The sequence below is a fragment of the Rhinoraja longicauda genome, chromosome 15, assembly GCF_053455715.1.
Source record: "Rhinoraja longicauda isolate Sanriku21f chromosome 15, sRhiLon1.1, whole genome shotgun sequence".
Taxonomy (NCBI): domain Eukaryota; kingdom Metazoa; phylum Chordata; class Chondrichthyes; order Rajiformes; family Arhynchobatidae; genus Rhinoraja; species Rhinoraja longicauda.
In genome coordinates this window covers 12053789-12072425 of record NC_135967.1, presented here as the reverse complement: position 1 = coordinate 12072425, position 18637 = coordinate 12053789, and the positions used below count along the sequence as shown (strand labels likewise).

The 18637-nt window shown below is 45.7% G+C and overlaps 1 protein-coding gene across 1 annotated transcript; it reads right to left on the bottom strand.

Annotated features, from left to right (window-relative positions):
- Nucleotides 1–5498: 5498 nt before the first annotated feature.
- On the bottom strand, nucleotides 5499–18227 carry LOC144600346 (aristaless-related homeobox protein-like). The gene is made up of 5 exons (XM_078411924.1): nucleotides 17904–18227; nucleotides 17076–17541; nucleotides 15779–15824; nucleotides 10935–11215; nucleotides 5499–6317 (listed from the first exon to the last, which is right to left on the bottom strand). Exons 1-5 carry the CDS (start codon nucleotides 18151–18153, stop codon nucleotides 6092–6094), a joined length of 1269 nt encoding a protein of 422 aa, XP_078268050.1. The 5' UTR covers nucleotides 18154–18227; the 3' UTR covers nucleotides 5499–6091.
- Between the last annotated feature and the right edge of the window lie 410 nt (nucleotides 18228–18637).

Here is an 18637-nt window from a genome sequence, read left to right as displayed (position 1 = left end):
GGTGCTGTTCCTCCAAATTCCGGTGGGCCTCACTATGACACTGGAGGAGACCCATGACAGAAAGTTCAGACTGGGAGTGGGAGGGGGAGTTGAAGTGCTCAGCCACCGGGAGATCAGGTTGGTTAAGGCGGACTGAGCGAAGGTGTTGAGCAAAATGATCGCCGAGCCTGCATTTGGTCTCGCCGATGTAGAGAAGTTGACATCTGGAACAGTGGATACAATAGATAAGGTTGGAGGAGGTGCAGGTGAACCTCTGTCTCACCTGGAAAGACTGTTTGGGTCCTTGGATGGAGTTGAGGGGGGAGGTAAAGGGACAGGTGTTGCATCTCCTGCGGTTGCTGGGGAAAGTGCCCGGGGATAGGGGTGGTTTGGGTAAGAAGGAATGAGTGGACCAGGGAGTTACGGAGGGAACGGTCTCTGCGGAAGGCAGAAAGGGGAGGAGATGGGAAGATATGGCCAGTGGTGGGGTCCCGTTGGAGGTGGCGGAAATGTTGGAGGATGATTTGTTGGATCCGCTGGCTGATGGGGTGGAAGGTGAGGACAAGGGGGATTCTGTCCTTGTTATGAATGGGGGGAGGGGGAGCAAGAGCGTAGCTGCGGGATATAGAAGAGGCCTTAGTGAGAGCCTCATCTATAATGGAAGAGGGGAAGCCCCGTTTCCTGAAGAATGAGGACATCACTGATGCCCTAGTGTGAAACACCTCTTCCTGGGCGCAGATGCGGCGTAGACGGAGGAATTGGGAGTAGGGGATAGACTTTTTGCAGGAGACAGGGTGGGAAGAAGTGTAGTCCAGATAGCTGTGCGAGTCAGTGGGTTTATTGTAGATGTCAGTCACTAGTCTGTCTCCTGTGATGGAGATGGTGAGATCCAGAAACGGTAGGGAGATGTCAGAGATGGTCCAAGTATATTTAAGATTAGGATGGAAATTGGTGGTGAAGTCAGTGGGTTCTGCATGGGTGCAAGGATCAGTTAATGATCAGTTAATCAGTTCTAATGACATTGCCTGGGGAATAGAAATCAGCCAGAAAGCTTCTGGGATGAAGTATCATGGGATCTTAAGGTCAGCTGAGGTATGGTGGCTCAGCAGCCTCAAACCTCCTGTGATGACTCGAGGAATTGTAAATGCTCCAACCCGAAGCATGGCCATTCCCTCCACAGATGCTGCCTGACCAACTGATCTCCTCCAGTACTCTAATCTCCAGTGACTCGAGTTTGATCCTGGCCTCTGGTGCTGTTTGTGTGGAGTTTGCAAGTTCTCGATGTGGGCTTCTCCAGATGTTCCGGTTTTTTCCCGCATCGCAAAGATAGATATGTGGGTTGATGGGTTAATCAACCTCTGTAAATTACCACTCGAATGTTGGGATCGGTAAGATTCGGGGTAAGCTAGGTTTAGGTTATGTAGGTATGTAGAAAGCTTTGTTTTGCTTGCTGCCCAGTTAAAACAGATAGTTACAATCAAGCCAAACTCAAGTACAATAGTAGGACAAAGGGAAATATACAGAATATAGTTCTCAGCATTGTAGCGCACTAGTTCCATAGACAAATTCCAATGTCCATAATGAGGTAAAGGTGAATTGGACAGTATGGAAGGATCGTTCAGAAGCCTGATAACAGAGGGGAAGGAGCTGCTCCTGAGACAGGTGGTGCACCCTGTCATGCTTTTATATGCTCTACCTGATGGGAGCGAGGAGAAGAAGGAATGACCGAGCTGTGGGACGTCTTTGATTATGCGGGCTACATTTCCGAGTCCGCGTGGTGTAGATGGAGTCAATAGAGTCTGGTCTGTGTGATGGACTGGGCCACATCCACAGCTCTCAGCAATTTCTTGTGGTCTTGGGCAGAGCTGTTGCCAGACCCAGCCATGATGCAACCGGAGAGTATGCTTTCTGTGGTGCATCTGTGGAAGTGTGCAAGAGTTATCAGAGACAATGTGGGAGAACAAAATGGGCTTGAGGTGGAATTTGTATCAATGGGTGGTTGATTGTCTATGTGGACTCTTCCAGCCAAAGGGCCTGTTCTATGATCTGTGACTCTTCGACACAAGACTTGCACTAAACATTATTTTCCTTATCATGTATCTGTACACTGTGGATGACTCGATTGTAATCATGCATAGCCTTTCTGCTGACTGGTTAGCACGCAACAAAAGCTTTTCAGTGTACCTCGGTATATGTGACACGACACTACACTAAACTAAACTAAACTAAACATTCTCCAACAGAACTGTTGGTTAGGTAGTGTAATGCTGGGGTCCCAAATGAGAATTTGGTCTCTGCTATCTAGTATGGTACTAGAAACCCGATCGTTATCAGTCAGGCGAAACAAAACTTCCCCTGTGAAAAACAACAAATCCCTTCAAACAGGAAGATGTTGTGTTCACCCAGTCTTGGAAACGTTTTGGGTATTGGGTATAAAGAGAGACGCTCATAAGATTTTAATCAACTTCATCACCACTTACGTCCAAAATATGGAAAGTCTTCAGTCTGTAATGAACATCTTTTAATTCATATTTCATCTGGTAGCTCAGTGGTACATCTGGTAGAGCCACTACCTTACAGTGCCAGAGACCTAGGTTTCATTCCTGACCTCAGGTTCTGTCTGTGTGGAGTTTGCACATTCAGAGCCTTTTGGCTTGATGGGGTCAAAGCCTTTGTTCCCATAGAGGGCATAGCTTTAAAATGAGAGGGGTAAAGTTTGAAGGAGATGTTCAAGGAAACTTTCTTATCCAGAGAGTGGTGGGTGCTTGGAACACACTGCTAGCGGTGGTCTTCTTCTTCTTTCGAGTCCATCATCTATGTTTCAAATGTTACATCACTGTCATCGTCCATCCTGAAAAGGGCGCAAGCTTCCGGCGACAATCACTAGAAGCCATCACTTGTACAGTAGACGATGATGGTAGCAGAGTTAGCTCAGGACATTTCCGGTTTCCAGCCCCGCGACGTGGACGCTTCTGCTCTGGGGCCAACAGTGGTGGTGGTGGAGGCAGATACGATAGTGGCAATTAAGAGGCTTTTAGTTAGGCACATGGATATTCAAGGGATGGAGTTGTATGGATCGCCTGCAGTCATAGGAGATTAGTTTAACTTGACATCATGTTCTGCACGGGCATTGTGGGCCGAATGACCTGTTCCTCTGTTGTTCTGTTCTATGTTCTGTTTGCAGGAACCATATGTACGTTAGAATTGTAGAGGGATGCAGAATGGACATAGGGTCTTCGGCCCACGAAGCCCACCAATTCTCACTGGAGTTACAAAGAACTGCAGATGCTGAAATCTTGCATAAAACACAAAGTGCTGGAGGAACTTAATGGGTCAAGCAGCATCAGTGGAGGGAATGGACAGGCGACATTTCGAGTCAGGACTCTTCTTCAAATTGACCCACTGAGTTGCTCCAGCACTACGTGTTTTACACCAAATCTACACTAATATTTTCTCTGTTAGTCTTTATCTGTTAAAAGCATGTTTTTGTTTCTTTTAATTAGGGACGGCCTTGGAATTAGTAAAGATTTTGTGTACAATACAATTGGACATCAGGACTTCAATACCAAAGAAATATCTTCACAAGGGTGCAATGTGCTGGAGTAGCTCAACGGGTCAGGCAGCGTCTATGGAGGACATGGATATGGGATGTTTCGGGATGGAAACCATCTTCAGTATGAAGGAGGGTTCTGACCTGAAATGTCACCTTTCCATGTTCTCCAGAGATGCTGCCTGACCCTCTGAGTTATTCCAGCACTTTGTGCCCTTATGTGTAAACCGGCATCTACAATTCCTTGTTTCCACTAAATGTCTTCACTTAACCATTTACCCCATTCAAACCAAGTCTAGTTTTTAGTTTTAGTTTTTTAGAGATACAGCGCGGAAACAGGCCCTTTCGGCCCACCGGGTCCGCATCGACCAGCGATCCTCGCACATTAACACTATCCTACACCCACGAGGGACAATTTTTACATTTACCAAGCCGTAACCTACAAACTTGTATGTCTTTGGAGTGTGGGAGGAAACCGAAGATCTTGGAGAAAACCCCACGCAGGTCACGGTGAGAACGTACAAACTCCGTACAGACAGCGCCCATAGTCGGGATCGAACCCGGGTCTCCGGCGCTGCATTCACTGTAAGGCAGCAACTCTACCGCTGCGCCACTGTGCTGCCCTAACCTTCACCAGATGTGTAGGAAGCTGTCTGAAGGAGGGTCTCGGCCCAAAATGTCACCCATTCCTTCTCTCTTGAGATGCTGCCTGACCCGCTGAGTTACTCCAGCATTTTGTGTCTACCTAACCTTCACCAGAGTTGGCAAAATGTTTGATGGACCCAGCGGTGGGATATAAGAAAAGAAATTTAAGCAAAAAACTTCAACTCTATCCTTTGTTTTGTTGTTGCTCGCTTGCAGATATAAAAAGAACAATGCATGTTAGATGTTTATAGGTGTTAAATGTGGCTGAAGATGGTATGGTTTGATGAAGTTAAAACAAAGTCTGCACAATAGTGTGTCACTGACTCAGACAGGTCGGAATGCGAAGTCATTCTCCATAATGCAAGAGGTACCCTTTATCCCGTGTCTGTGCACTGTGAGCATCTTGATTGTTATGTGTATGTTTTTTTCTTTGACTGTATAGCACGCAAACAAAAGTTATTTTCTGTACCTCGGTACACGTGATAATAAACTAACAAAACTAAATCAAAAACGGACTAACTAAGCCCGTACTAGTCAACACATTGGAGTTTAAAGAACCCTGCACTCGCTGGAGTTTAGAAGAATGAAGGGGGACCTCATTGAAACTTACTGAATAATGAAAGGCCTGAATAGAGTGGATGTGGAGAGGGTGCTTCCACTAGTGGGAGAGTCTAGGATCAGAGGGCACAGCCTCGGAATAAAATGACGTACCTTTAGAAAGGAGATGGGGAGGAATTTCTTTAGTCAGAGGGTGGTGAATCTGTGGAATTCATTATCACAGAAGGCTGTGGAGGCCAGGTCAATGGATGTTTTAAGGCGGAGATTGGTAGATTGTTGATTGGTACGGGTGTCAGGGGTTATGGGGAGAAGTCAGGAGAATGGGGTTTAGAGAGAAAGATAGATCCGCCATGATTGAATGGATGAGTAGACTTGATGGGCCAAATGGCCCAATTCTTTACCTACTGTATAACTTATGAACCCACTAAAGTTAAACCCATCAGCACACTAAACCATTTTTAAAGTAGAATGTATTTTTTAAGGCAGAGATTAACAGATACTTGATTAGCAAGGATGTCAAGGATTATGGGGAGAAGGCAGGAGAATGGGGTTGAGAGGGAAAGATGGATCAGCCAAGACTGAATGGCAGAGTAGACTCAATGGGCCGAATGACCTACTTCTGCTCCTATGACTTATGAACAATAAAACCACTCCACCCTCCCTGCTGTCCTTGAGGTTCTGACGCTCTGTTTATGCAGCCGCAGTGTAAAGAACAACTTCTTGGAAGCGTCCATGTCACTGACACCATCATTAATTCCACCTTTATTTATTTGTATAAATCTCAGAAACCACAAGGGACAAAGCACTTACTGTTAAAATACTATAATTCGGTTGAATCAGATACCATTTCATAAATTAAATAGATCTTCATGTGGCGATCCGTGTACTAAAATTCCTAGCTATACAGAACAAAGACATCATCAGAACAAAGTCCCTAAATAAAGACATCATCTCCCCCACCCTATCTTTTAGAAGCAAAATCACAGCCCAAATGAACACGGGTGTCTCTTTCGAAATGACTTTGGCTTTTTAAATAAATTGCTTGGAGCACAAGGCAGTTCTGCAATAGATACTCCTACAGAATGTCAGAATGTGACTGAAGTTCACGAATTTAAGGGTTCACTAACAGTTAAAAGGTGATGTCGTGTACCCATTCCCAACAGGTAATGGGGCTCGATGTTCCCCGAACCTGGCAGACTTGTCTTTCGTCTGATGTATTCCGCCCGTGAGTTTTAAATCATTTCTAAGTACCAGTTCGGCAGACAACAGTTATCTGATTGTATTCAATCTCACGGGTTGTTTTATCTGTAGATATTGTCCGTTCGGTCGCTGAAGTACAGCCTAGTTACTTGGAGGTCCTTAACAGATCTGCTTGCCCGAGGCGGTGAAGCTTGGGAGCAGAGAGATGGCGGGGCCGTGTGCTGTGTGTTCTTTAGCCTTCAGTCTCAGGCTCGCAATGCTGTTGGACTTCCTATCCATGGTGGTGGAGTCTGAGTGCGGTGGGAAGGGGCCGGGGTCCGCTGATGGGACGGAGGGCTTCACAATCAGGGAGGTCGCCATGAGAGGGTTCATCGCCGTGAAGAATCTGCAAAACACAACAAACTATTCAGCTGCAGACACAAGAAACTGCAGATGCTGGTTTATTAAAACAAAAGGCACAAAGTGCTGGAGTAACTCGGCTGGCCGGGCAACATCTCCGGAGAACATGTGTGGGAAGGAACTGCAACTACTGGTTTACACCGATACAGAGAATGCTGAGCAACTCAGCGGGACAGGGAGCATGTCTGGAGAACATGGATAGGTGACGGTTTGAGTCGGAACCTTTCTTTAGACTGATTATTGTAGGGGGGTAGGGGGGTTGGAAGAGAGGTGGGATGGGTTTACCTATTAGGGCACATGTTGACCAACAGAGATCAGTGCAGCACAGGAACAGGCCCTTCGGCCAACAACAATCAGGCCAGAAGGAGGTTTAGATTAAGATGGCATAATGTTGGTAGCAGATATGATAACAGTTTTGATAGGCACGTGGATATTTGGGGAATGGAAATAAATGGATCATGTGCCTACCTAAACACTGTTTGATAGATTACAGTAAACACACCGCTTGGCCTTTCAAAATGATGCCAAGACCAATACTTATCAGCCTGCACATAATCCATATCCCTCCATTCCCTGCATATCCATATGCCAATCCAAAAGCATCCTAAACGCCACTATCATATCTGCCTCCACCACCCCCCTGGCAGCTTGTTGCAGGCACCCACTGCCTTCTGTATATTTAAAAAAAATGTCCCGCACGTCTCCTTTAAACTTTACCCCTCTCACCTTAAAACTATGTCCTCTAGTCTGACATTTCCACCCTGGGGATAAAAAAGATTCTGACTACGCCTCTCATAGTTTTATATATCTCTATCAGGTCTCCTCCCCAACCTCCGACGTTCCAGAGAAATCGATCCAACCTCTCCTTAAACCTAATACCCTCTAGTCCAGTCAGCGTTCTGGTAAACCTCTTCAGCACCAAAAGAAATGAAGTGTTGCAGATTCTGATTACACCCTTTCCAACCGGTCAATTCTAACACTGGAGAAAAAACAACCAAATGCTAATTATGCCAGGTTCTGGAAAGGACCCAAACGGTCATACAGCATCTGCAAAAAGAGAAACTGGCATAATTTCAGATCAATAACTGGTTTGGGTGTTTGAACTGAAAGATTCCACGGTCTCGGCGCCCTAAGTATGGCCCGATTTCCATTTCACCGTTAAATTTTACTTTAACTTGACAGCGTTAACGCCAGTTATGGCTGTTTCTGAGTTAATAGCGTTATAGTCCTTATTGTTCAGATGCACCGACTCCAAATACAACAAAACAATTATGGCAATTAATTGTGCGGGAAGGAACTGCAGACCGATGATAGACACAAAATGCTGGAGTAACAGCGGGTCAGGCAGCATCTCTGGAGAGAAGGAATGGATGACGTTTCGGGTCGAGACCCTTCAGTAATTTATGGCTGGCTATTAAAGGTTGAAAATATTTGCTGCACTTGTAAATTTGCTTTGATTACCGGACCCGGTGTGAGCTATTTTGCATTTAATAAACTAAAGAAAATCGATCAGGAAATACAACGACACAGCTTGGTGTGGACTGATGGCTGGAATAATGCTCCAGGATATATTGAATTGCATCGGACACACTGCGGAGAAGTGCGAAAATCGGCCCAGCAATAATTCATCAATGGGGATATAAGTGTTACTCTGGGCTGGGGTGAAATTCCGACATGGGTCTTATTCGTTGTACAGTCCGAATAAGATTAACTCTGCTCGGGACACAGTTAACCCTTTCACCGCCATAGTTAAGCCGTATTGCTTCCGCAACGCAACAGTACCCCTGAAGAAGGGTCTCGACCCGAATCATCACCTGTTCATTTTCTCCAGAGATGCTGCCTGACCCGCTGAGTTATTCCAGCTTTTTGTGTCTATCTTCGGTTGAAACTAACAACTGCAGTTTCTTCCTACACAGTACTCTTTTTGATACGATCGCAAAATTGCCCGTATTGAAAACAAAATGGAAAACTATAAATACACTTTCGATGTTATTAATCGAAAATAGACACAGAAAGCTGGAGTAACTCAGGGGGACAGGCAGCATCTCTGGAGAGAAGGAATGGGTGACGTTTCCCGTACGAGACCCTTCTTCTGAAATATGTTGCCACATTCTTCGATTGTATTAATGGGAAAGAAAGCCTTCATGGCTGGAGAGGGGTTGAATTTGATTGGAGATAGACACAAAAAGCTGGAGTAACTCAGCGGGTCAGGCAGCATCTCTGGAGAGAAGGAATAGGCGACGTTTCGGGTCGAGCCTCTTCTTCAGACCTTTCTTCCGAATTTGATTGGAATGAATAGTACAAAATGATTTGGATAGTTGCAGACTAATACCGTCGAGTTATCCAAAGAGTGCGGGGATTTAATCGTGAATACTGTACTTAATTTAAAAAAATGGGTTGTCAATGCTCGGAGGGTGATAAGATACTGGAGTGAAGGACCCGGATATACAACACTATATAAATAAATATGCGATCAATATTTTCATTTCAAAAACCATGAATCATAAAAGTGAGATTTCAGATTTTTAATCATTTGTATATTTTTTCTCGCCTTTCCTTTTCAAAGAGTTAAGAAAGTGGAGGCCGAATTAAATTGTGCTGATCTGAATTCGATTGCTCCATTCTCCCAATTCCCTTTTACTTCTTTCATAGCACGGTTACCTGGATATGTTTTCAATATCATTGGAACCACATCCCATTGAGATCCCATTGAGGCATGGTTTGGCCTGGTAAGAACAGTGAAATAATGCTTACTTCAATCGATGAAGCGGTTTCATTTAATTGAAACGCAAGGGTATTGTTAGTGGGTTTTGTTTGGAAAAAAAACATGCATGCAATATCCACGATCCAATCTTAAATTACTTCCAAAGATGGGCACAAAAAGTTGGAGTAACTCAGCGGGTCGGGCTGGAGAAAAGGAAGAGGTGACGTCTCGGGTCACGCATCCCTTTTCCCCAGAGACGCTGTCTGACCCCTTGGGTTACTCCAGCTTTTCGTTTCTTTCTTCCGTTTAACCCAGCATTTGCAGTTCCTTTCCTACCCACTTAAATTACTTTCGTTGTATTTTAACAACCATTGATCATAAATCTCAGGCTTCGATTCAGAATTCACATAACAGTTCCTCCTATTTGGAATATTGTGGTCGTCCCACGACTGGAAGGGAGTGAAGGCTTTGGAAAGGGTGGAGAAGAGGTTTACAAAAACGACGCCTGGATTAATAATAATAATAACAATAACAATAACAATAACAATAACAATAACAATAACAATAACAATAACAATAATACTACTACTGATAATAATAATAATCATCATCATCGTCGTCATCATCATCATCGTCGTCATCATCATCATCATCATCATCGTCGTCATCATCATAATAATAATAATAATTATTATAATTATTATTATATGGATATGGATTATATGGATTATTATAGGAATTATTATTATTATATATCCCTTTATTCGTCCCACACCGGGGAAATTTACAGTGTTACAGCAGCAAAGTGGATAGCAAGAGAGCAAGAGAGCATTAGAAGGTATGAGAAAATAACTGCAGATGCTGGTACAAATCGATTTATTCACAAAATGCTGGAGTAACTCAGCAGGTCAGGCAGCATCTCGGGAGAGAAGGAATGGGTGACGTTTCGGGTCGAGACCCTTCTTCAGACTGATGTCGGGGGGGGGGGGGTGGGACAAAGGAAGGATAGGTATGAACTGCAAGGGGAGGGAGGTTGGATAGACGTGGATTGTTCTCTTTGGAATGCCGGAGATTGAGGGAGGACCTAATACAAGTATATAAAATTATGAGAGGCAGAGCTGGGGGAGAGGGTCAGAACCTCCCCCCCCCCCCCCCCCCCCCGAGGATAGGAAGACCAGAGACCAGAGAGAGGCAAGGGTTAAATGAGATGTGCGAGGCAATGTTTTTACACAGTGGGCGGTGAGTGTGTGGAACGCGCTGTCTGGGGTTGGTGGTTGAGGCAGATACGATAGTGGCATTTCAGCGTTTGGATAGGCACATGGATGTGCAGAGAATGGAGGGATATGGATTATGTGCAGGTAGATAAGTGTTGGTCTTGGCATCATATTGATGGGCCAAAGAGCGATTTTTTTCCCCTTCACCGCCAATGTTGGTTTTAACTCCCGATATCGACGTTAATTATAAATGATTAAATAACATTTCCAATGTTACTTTGTCTTCATATTATTCTTTCCGCAATGAATAAACCGCGCTGCGTGTGTGGTTAAATGAGAACGTGATGCATAATATCATTCAGAATAAAAGGACCTCGGGCGGAATTTCTTTAGTCCGAAGGTGGTGAATCTGTGGAATTCATTGCCACAGATGGCGGTGGAGGCCAAGTCATTGGGTATTTATAAAGCTGGAATTGACAGGTCCATGATCAGTAAGGGTGTCAAAGTAATGGGGAGAAAGCAGGAAAATAGGGTTGAGAGGGAAAGATAAATCAAAACAGGATTGAATGGCGGAGTAGACTCAATGGGCCGAATGGCCTCATTCTGCTCCTATGACTTATGACCACAAACAATAAAAAGGATGGTCAGTACTGTTTGCAATAAGTCCGGAGATGGTTCCACCAACCTTCCAAAGTGTGGGTTGAGTAAGGGATGTCTGAGGAAGGTGGTCCCGATGAAGGTGCTGATTCCTAGCTGGGCTGCCGAGCTGTAGGCGCTGGGTGCTGTCGCCGGAGAGAGTGTTGGTATGGATGACGACCTCCAACTCGGATCCATGCCGGTGGATTGGGCCAGCGGTACATCCAAGTAGAGCCCCAGCGGACTACTCAAGGACAACCCGTGCGGATGTGCCAGGCTCCCTGCCTTCTCACGCTTCCTCCACTTGGCTCTGCGGTTTTGAAACCAAACCTTGAAAGGCACAACGCGACATTATCAGAATGTGCCCTCCCCGAGGCTGACCAATAAACCATGTCCAGGAAGAAACGGCACATGCTGCTTTACACCGAAGAAAGACACAGAATGTTGGAGTAACTCAGCGGGACAGGCAGCGTCTCTGGAGAGAAGGAATGGAGAAGGGCCGCGACCCGAAACGTCACCCATTCCTTCAGTCCAGAGATGCTGTCTGTCCTGCTGAGTTACTCCAATAGATCAGGACCACAATTAATTAACAGCACCCTGGAAATCATCAATGGCGCTTTCGGTGGCCCTAGTGTCACAAGGAGACTTCTGGACTAATCTGGACTAAACTAACGAATTAAAATGTCGTTTCTAAATGAAGTACAAGTGGTTGGAGGAACTCAGTGAGGCAGGCAGCATTTGGGGAGGGGAATTGACAGCCGACGTTTAGGGTCGAGATCCTTCTGCAGCCTGACCCGAAACGTTACCTGTCCAATACCCATCACAAATGCTAGCTGACACACTGAGTTCCTCCAGCACTTTGTGTTTTGCTCAAGATCCCAGCATCTGCAGTTCCTCGTGACTCCATTCTGAGTGAAATAGTTGCCCAAGGGGATGTTGTTCCAGACGGGGAAACGGAAAACGTTGCAAGAGGAGTTGAGTATAGGAGCAAAGAGGTCCTTCTACAGTTGTACCGGGCCCTGGTGAGACCGCACCTGGAGCACTGTGTGCAGTTTTGGTCTCCAAATTTGAGGAAGGATATTCTTGCTATGGAGGGCGTGCAGCGTAGGTTCACGAGGTTAATTCCCGGAATGGCGGGACTGTCGTATGTTGAAAGGCTGGAGCGATTGGGCTTGTATACACTGGAATTTAGAAGGATGAGGGGGGATCTTATTGAAACATATAAGATAATTAGGGGATTGGACACATTAGAGGCAGGAAACATGTTCCCAATGTTGGGGGAGTCCAGAACAAGGGGCCACAGTTTAACAATAAGCGGTAGGCCATTTAGAACGGAGATGAGGAAGAACTTTTTCAGTCAGAGAGTGGTGAAGGTGTGGAATTCTCTGCCTCAGAAGGCAGTGGAGGCCAGTTCGTTGGATGCTTTCAAGAGAGAGAGCTCGATAGAGCTCTTAAGGATAGCGGAGTGAGGGGGTATGGGGAGAAGGCAGGAACGGGGTACTGATTGAGAGTGATCAGCCATGATCGCATTGAATGGCGGTGCGTACAGGCTCGAAGGGCTGAATGGCCTCCTCCTGCACCTATTGTCTATTGTCTAAGTACAAACAATGTAGGAGACAGCATTTGTGGAGAGTTAACGTTTAAGGTCAAAGACTGCATTAAACCCCGCTGAGACTAAGTAAGGGTCGCTGATCTGAGACCATACCCCAGTTTAATTTTCCACAGGTGCTGCCTGACCCGCTGAGAGTTTCCGGTATTTTTTGTATTTATTTGAGATTGACGTTTTTTACATTTCATTTACTTTCGATTGGGGTTCATTTGTAAAAGATACAAGTCATGGCTGGAGTTCAGAGTTAAAGCATGGAAATCAGGCCGTTTGAGTTCACGCCAACCATCAAACTAGTTCCATGCTATCCCACTTTCTCATCCACTCCCTGCACACTAGGGGGCATTTTGCAGAAGGCCAATTAACCGACAAACCTGCAGGTTTTTGGGACGCGGGAGGAAACCGGAGCATCCTGAGGAAACCCACGCGGTCACAGGGAGAACATGCAAAACTCCACACTGGCAGCACCCGAGGCCGGGATCGAACCCGGGTTTCTGGCGCTGTGAGGCAGCGCGCCACTGCGCCGATGCTAGTAGCGAAACTGTACGGTGGGAAGATCTAACTGGTATACCTGTGCCCAATGCCAATGTTTAAAGATAATTTTCAAACTCTTTTTAAATGTTTCAAACACTCTTGATTCGCTGGCAGTTCACATCAGTTCCGTGTACATAACTCTCAATGTGGTTCAGCCGAGCATTTCCCAACTCAGACAACAGAGCGATTCGCAACATATAATTTGAGGAGAGTGGATTTTATTTTCAACCCAAATGGAAAAGCGAACTGAAACATCGTACGTGCAGGGTGACGCCGGAGGTGACTTGAGCTCTTAACCCGGAGGTCCCATTCCTGAAATCGGCAGCAACGTTAGTTCAGCGGCAAAAAGGGTTTTAAATATTTCCAGCGATTTTTCTTTTATCGCGTTTGAGTGGATGAAAGGTGAGTTCAATTGTTACTACATTTCCACAAGGAAGATACATTCTCTGGGTCTGTACTTTACAGAACTCAATACAGATACAGAGTGATGGAGTAACTCAGCGGGTCAGGCAGCAACTCTGAATAAAAGGATGGGTGACGTTTCAGATCGGGGCCCTTCTTCAGACTGAAGAACTAAGAACTAAGTCTGAAGAAGGGTCCCGACCCGGAATGTCACCTATCCTTTTTCTACCTGGTACTACGCGTCCCGCTGAGTTACTCCAGCGCTTCGTGTCTCTATCTTCGGTGTATACCAGCATCTGCAGTTCCTTTCTGACTGGTGCAGACACCAGCCTGAAGAAGGGCCTCGACCCGAAACGCCAATCATTCCTTCTCCCCAGACTGTCCCGCTGAGCTACTCCAGCTTTTTGTGTCTTTCTGCAGTTCCTTTCTACGCTTTGCAGAACTCAAGTCAGTCTGGTATCTTACACTGAGGTCGCCAGTTACATAGAAGAGAGAACATGGAACAGCACAGCACAGGAACACAAGGTCTGTGCCGAACATGAAGCCAACTATTTGTTTGCCTGCACATTATCCATACCTCTCCCTGCATATCCATGTGCCTAGCCAGCAGCCTCCGACATACCACTCAAGTCAGTCTGGTATTGTACACTGAATATAGTGTAAGTGAGTATAGTGAGCGGTATGTCGGAGGCTGTTGGCTAGGCACATGGATATGCAGGGAGAGGTATGGATGATGTGCATGGATATGGAGAGGCCTCTATCATCATCTCCCGTATAGCGTGTTCCAGGCACCCACCACCCTCTGCGTAAAAACAACAACTTGACACCTATATCTCCTTTAAACGTTGCCTCTCTCGCCTTAAAGCGATGCCCTCCGGTATTTGACATTTCAATTCCTTGGATAACGATTCCGACCGTCCGCCCTCACTATGCCTCTCACAATGCCATGCACTTCTACCAGGTCTCCCTGCCCGCGACTTCTGACGCTCCACAGAAAACAATCCGAGTCTGTCCAACCTCTCTTCTCCCTATAGCCAATACCCCCGAATCCAGGCATCATTCTGATAAACCCGTTCTTCTCACAGTCTGGACCCTCTCGACTATTTCTACGTGCAAGGCTTTCCGCTTTCTCAACGTTAAATCTTTGTTAATCATGGTGTTTGTAAAATTAAACGCCTCGATAACGCGAGTTAAAGGATGTGGCCAAAACCTCTATCGTAGAACGTGCGAACCAATCATCGAGTTATCAAACAATTCTCTCCTCACATTATACGATAATCATTATGTGAAAAAAAAACCCAGAAATTTCATAGTAGTCATGTTCTCCAGAGATGCTGCCTGACCCCCTGAGTCACTTCAGCATTTTGTGTCCTATTTTTTGGATTTCATTAAAAAAAAGATTATTTGTTCTAACGCAAAAGAGGTGTGTGACTATTGTGTAATAACTGGATTCGTGTTGACGTTTTAATCATTTCTGATAATAAGAGACATCTTCGAAATGTTTGCATTTGCTCTGCAAGGCGAGGAGGGGTTTATGTTTTAATTAAATAATCGTGCCCAGACCGCCCAGTCCCGCTGGTGCTAAACGCCATATGGTTTCTGTTCACGGACACTCGCCAAAGCCCTTTGTGATTTCGCCATCCCCAGAGAACGGAATCGGAGTGAAAAATTCACTGAATGTGGACAATTTAACTTTGATCTGCCCCCCTACATCAGGAGGTACCGCAGCAATGCTTGAACGTGTGACTTCATCTAACTAAGCAATGGGGAAGTCTTAACTCCAGCCATCTATTATAAAATATTTCTCCAGAATTCTCTCACGAAGATTTCTCCCGTTTACACGTTTAAAGCAGAGATAGACACAAAGTGCTGGGATAACTCAGCGGGTTAGGCAGCATCTCTGGAGAAAATGGATGGGTGACATTTCGGGTTGGGTTGGGATCCTTCTTCAGACGGAAGGGTCTCGACCCCAAACGTCACCTATCCTTTTTTTTCTCCAGAGATGCGGCCTAACCCGCTGAGTTACTCCAGCAATTTGTGTCTATCTTTGGTATAAAACAGCATCTGATGTTTTTTGTTTCTAACTCGATGTTTAAAGCGCCGTGCACAAACAGGAGTCTGAAGAAGGGCTCGAACCGAAACGCCACCTCTTCCTTCCCTTCATAGATGCTGCCTGGCCCGCTGAGATACTGCAGCGCTCTGTGCCTATGTTTGAGATTCTCAGAGACGGTTGTGTATCTGCCATGCCCCTCCCGCGTTTACGCCCACGGGCCCCAGTTAACGCAATTCTGCATTTGATCAGCACCCTGTCCCGTCCCTACACCGCATAAAGGAGTTAGAAACACACATACCTGGACCCGTGCTTCGGTTAAATCGAGTCTCATTGCCAGGTCTTCCCTGGGGAGAAACACAACACATTTTTGTCCACGTTTAACCCGACTAATATTTCATGCACAACATTAGTATCCGGCGGACCTGACACTAAACGGTCTATCCCCGAGACTAATCGAGTCACAGAGCCATGGTGTCATAGAGTGATACAACGTGGAAACTGGCCCTTCGGCCCAACTAGGCTATGCCGACCAACATGCCCCATCGCCGCTAGTCCCACCTGCCTGCGTTTGGCCCATATCCCTGGAAACCTGTCCGACCCATGTACCTGTCTAAATGTTTCTTAAACGTTGCGACAGTCTCTGCCTCGACTACCTCCCACGGCACCTTGTTCCATTCACCCACCACCCTTGGTGTAAATAAATCCTCAAATCTTTCCCCCCTCACCCTAAACCTATGTCCTCTGGTTCTCCACCCCCCTGCTCTGGGCAAGAGTATTCCGCCAGTCTTTGTTCTTAATCCACATTTCCAGCATCTGGACAAATCTCCTTTCGTATTAGAAATGTGTGTTTTCAACACAATTTCGTTACGGTAAATTCATTTCTTTAAGGAGCGGAGATAATATTTCATCGTCACATCCAATGAAATAATTGAACATAATTCGAACACGTTGAACGGTCCCGATATGCAATCTTTATAAATCATTCTCTCAAAGTGGGAAAATAATATCGCAGAGTGAATCGTTAGGGTAGAAGAAGGGGAAAAATGGATTTAAATATTTATACGGTATTTTCTAGGAATCATTTCTAATCATATTTTAATTTTAAATGCAACCTACTTTTTTTTAAACGGGGTAGAAGATATCTTTCAACTCGTGCGAGGCAAATTAGTTTTGCGATTTATTTTATTGTTTAGGGTATTGTGAGGACAATATTTGAATCATTCGTATTCACGTCTTTGTAATTTGACATTTGGGCAGTTAAATCGATGGGAAAGGTTTAGGGGAGGCGGGCGTGGGACCGGCGTAGATGGGTCGGCACGGACAAGTTGGGCCGAAGGGCCAGTTTCTGTGCTGTATGACTAACTGTACATCTTTATGAGGGGGTTGCCTTACTGTGGTTATTCCAAGAAGCAGAGGTCTAACGAAGAGAAGAGGAGGGTGCAGATTTTAACATTTGTGTGGTATTTTCTAGGAATCATTTCTCATCATACATTAATTTAATATGCACTACTTTTTAAACGGTCGGTGCAAACGCAACAGGGACTGCGGGAGATAGTTAAGGTCGCTGGCAGTTTCCTGAGCCGACCCTCCATTACCTTGTGAAGACATCGGGGTAATGGGTTTTTCTGAAAGCTCTCTCCAGTTCCTCCAGCTGAAAGTTGGTAAATGTGGTTCTGTAGCGACGCTGTTTCCGTTTGAACGGCCCGTCCTCTTGTTCATCGATACAGGGGAAGTAGTGAAGGCTGGTTTTACCCTCCACACACTCTCTCTCATCCGCCACTTCGTCTGTCCTCTCCTCCTCTTTTCCCTCTTCCAGCGGCTGGCTACCTGACCCACTCTCTCTCTCCCCATCACTTTTTCCAGCCGGCATTGAAGGCAGAGCGTTTGGCACCTTCAGTTCGCCTCGTCTCTCCACCGGTGCTGCAAGCGAGTCGGGCTCGCTCCTCTCTTCATTATCCCGGCGTCCAAACCCTCCTTTACCCCCCTCTGGTTCAGAACGACCAAGACCAGGTGAAAACTGATGCCAACCCACCGTTTGCTTCCGTGAACCGGCCAAATGACCTGAAGAGACAAAGATAGAAACGAAAACCAAATCATAACAATTCACCCAGATATATTTCGATAACGTTGCAAAAATAACAACGAGTCGCCTACACCTTTTAAACAATGCTCCCGTATTTATATGTCTATACAGTGTCTTATACATTTATACATGTCTCCTATTTTATATTATACATTGCTGTTTAATAAATAATCATCTCACACACACACACACACACACACACACAAAAACAAGGTATAAATAAGCAGAGGCTTTTCGAAAATTCTTTATCAACGAATAAATTGTTTTTTGTGTTTGGAAGGTGCGTATTTTGTATCAATGCTCTTCCCCAACCAACACGATCAGGTCTCCAACAACTCACCCGCATTTTCCTCCATTTGAAGTGATTTGCTTCCATTCTCTGTTCTACCTCGAACCATTTCTCCCCTGAAGTTTTTCCCAGTTCTGGTGCCAGACGAGGGGGCATCTTGGCGTTTCACGGGCCGGTTGGTGCGCCCCAAAATGCTGTCAATGAGATACGAGGAGAGCAGGGGAAAAGGTTGGGACTTCTCAGTACAGACTGAATCCAGCTTCCCGGGACAAGGCAGCGAGCTGCTCCTCTCTGTTTGCATCTCTCTCCCGCTTCTCCGCGAATGTCAGGCGACCAACCTTACTCCCGAAAAGCATCAACATGTCTAATGAGCGCACTAATGACGCTTGGCAATTTGTGAGCCCACCACTTTAAATAAACATCTTCAGCCACACTTCCCATTGGTACACGGTGTGACCAGCGCCACACCGTTGTGCAATCTAAAATCTGGGCTGGACTTCTTCTTTTGCAAGGACCTTTAAATTAAATCAACTAACGGAAACTAGGGTAAATGCACAGAGCCCTTTACCCAGAGTAGGGGGGAATCAAGGACCAGAGGATGTAGGGTTGTGAGGGGGGAATGATTTAATAGGAACCTGAGGGACATTTCAAGGGGTTGTGGGTGTACGAAATGATCTGCCAGAGGAGGTAGTTGAGGCAGACACTGTCACAACATTTAAAAAATACATTTGGACAGGTACATGGATAGTGTGTAGAAAGGAACTGCAGATGCTGGTTGAAGAGCA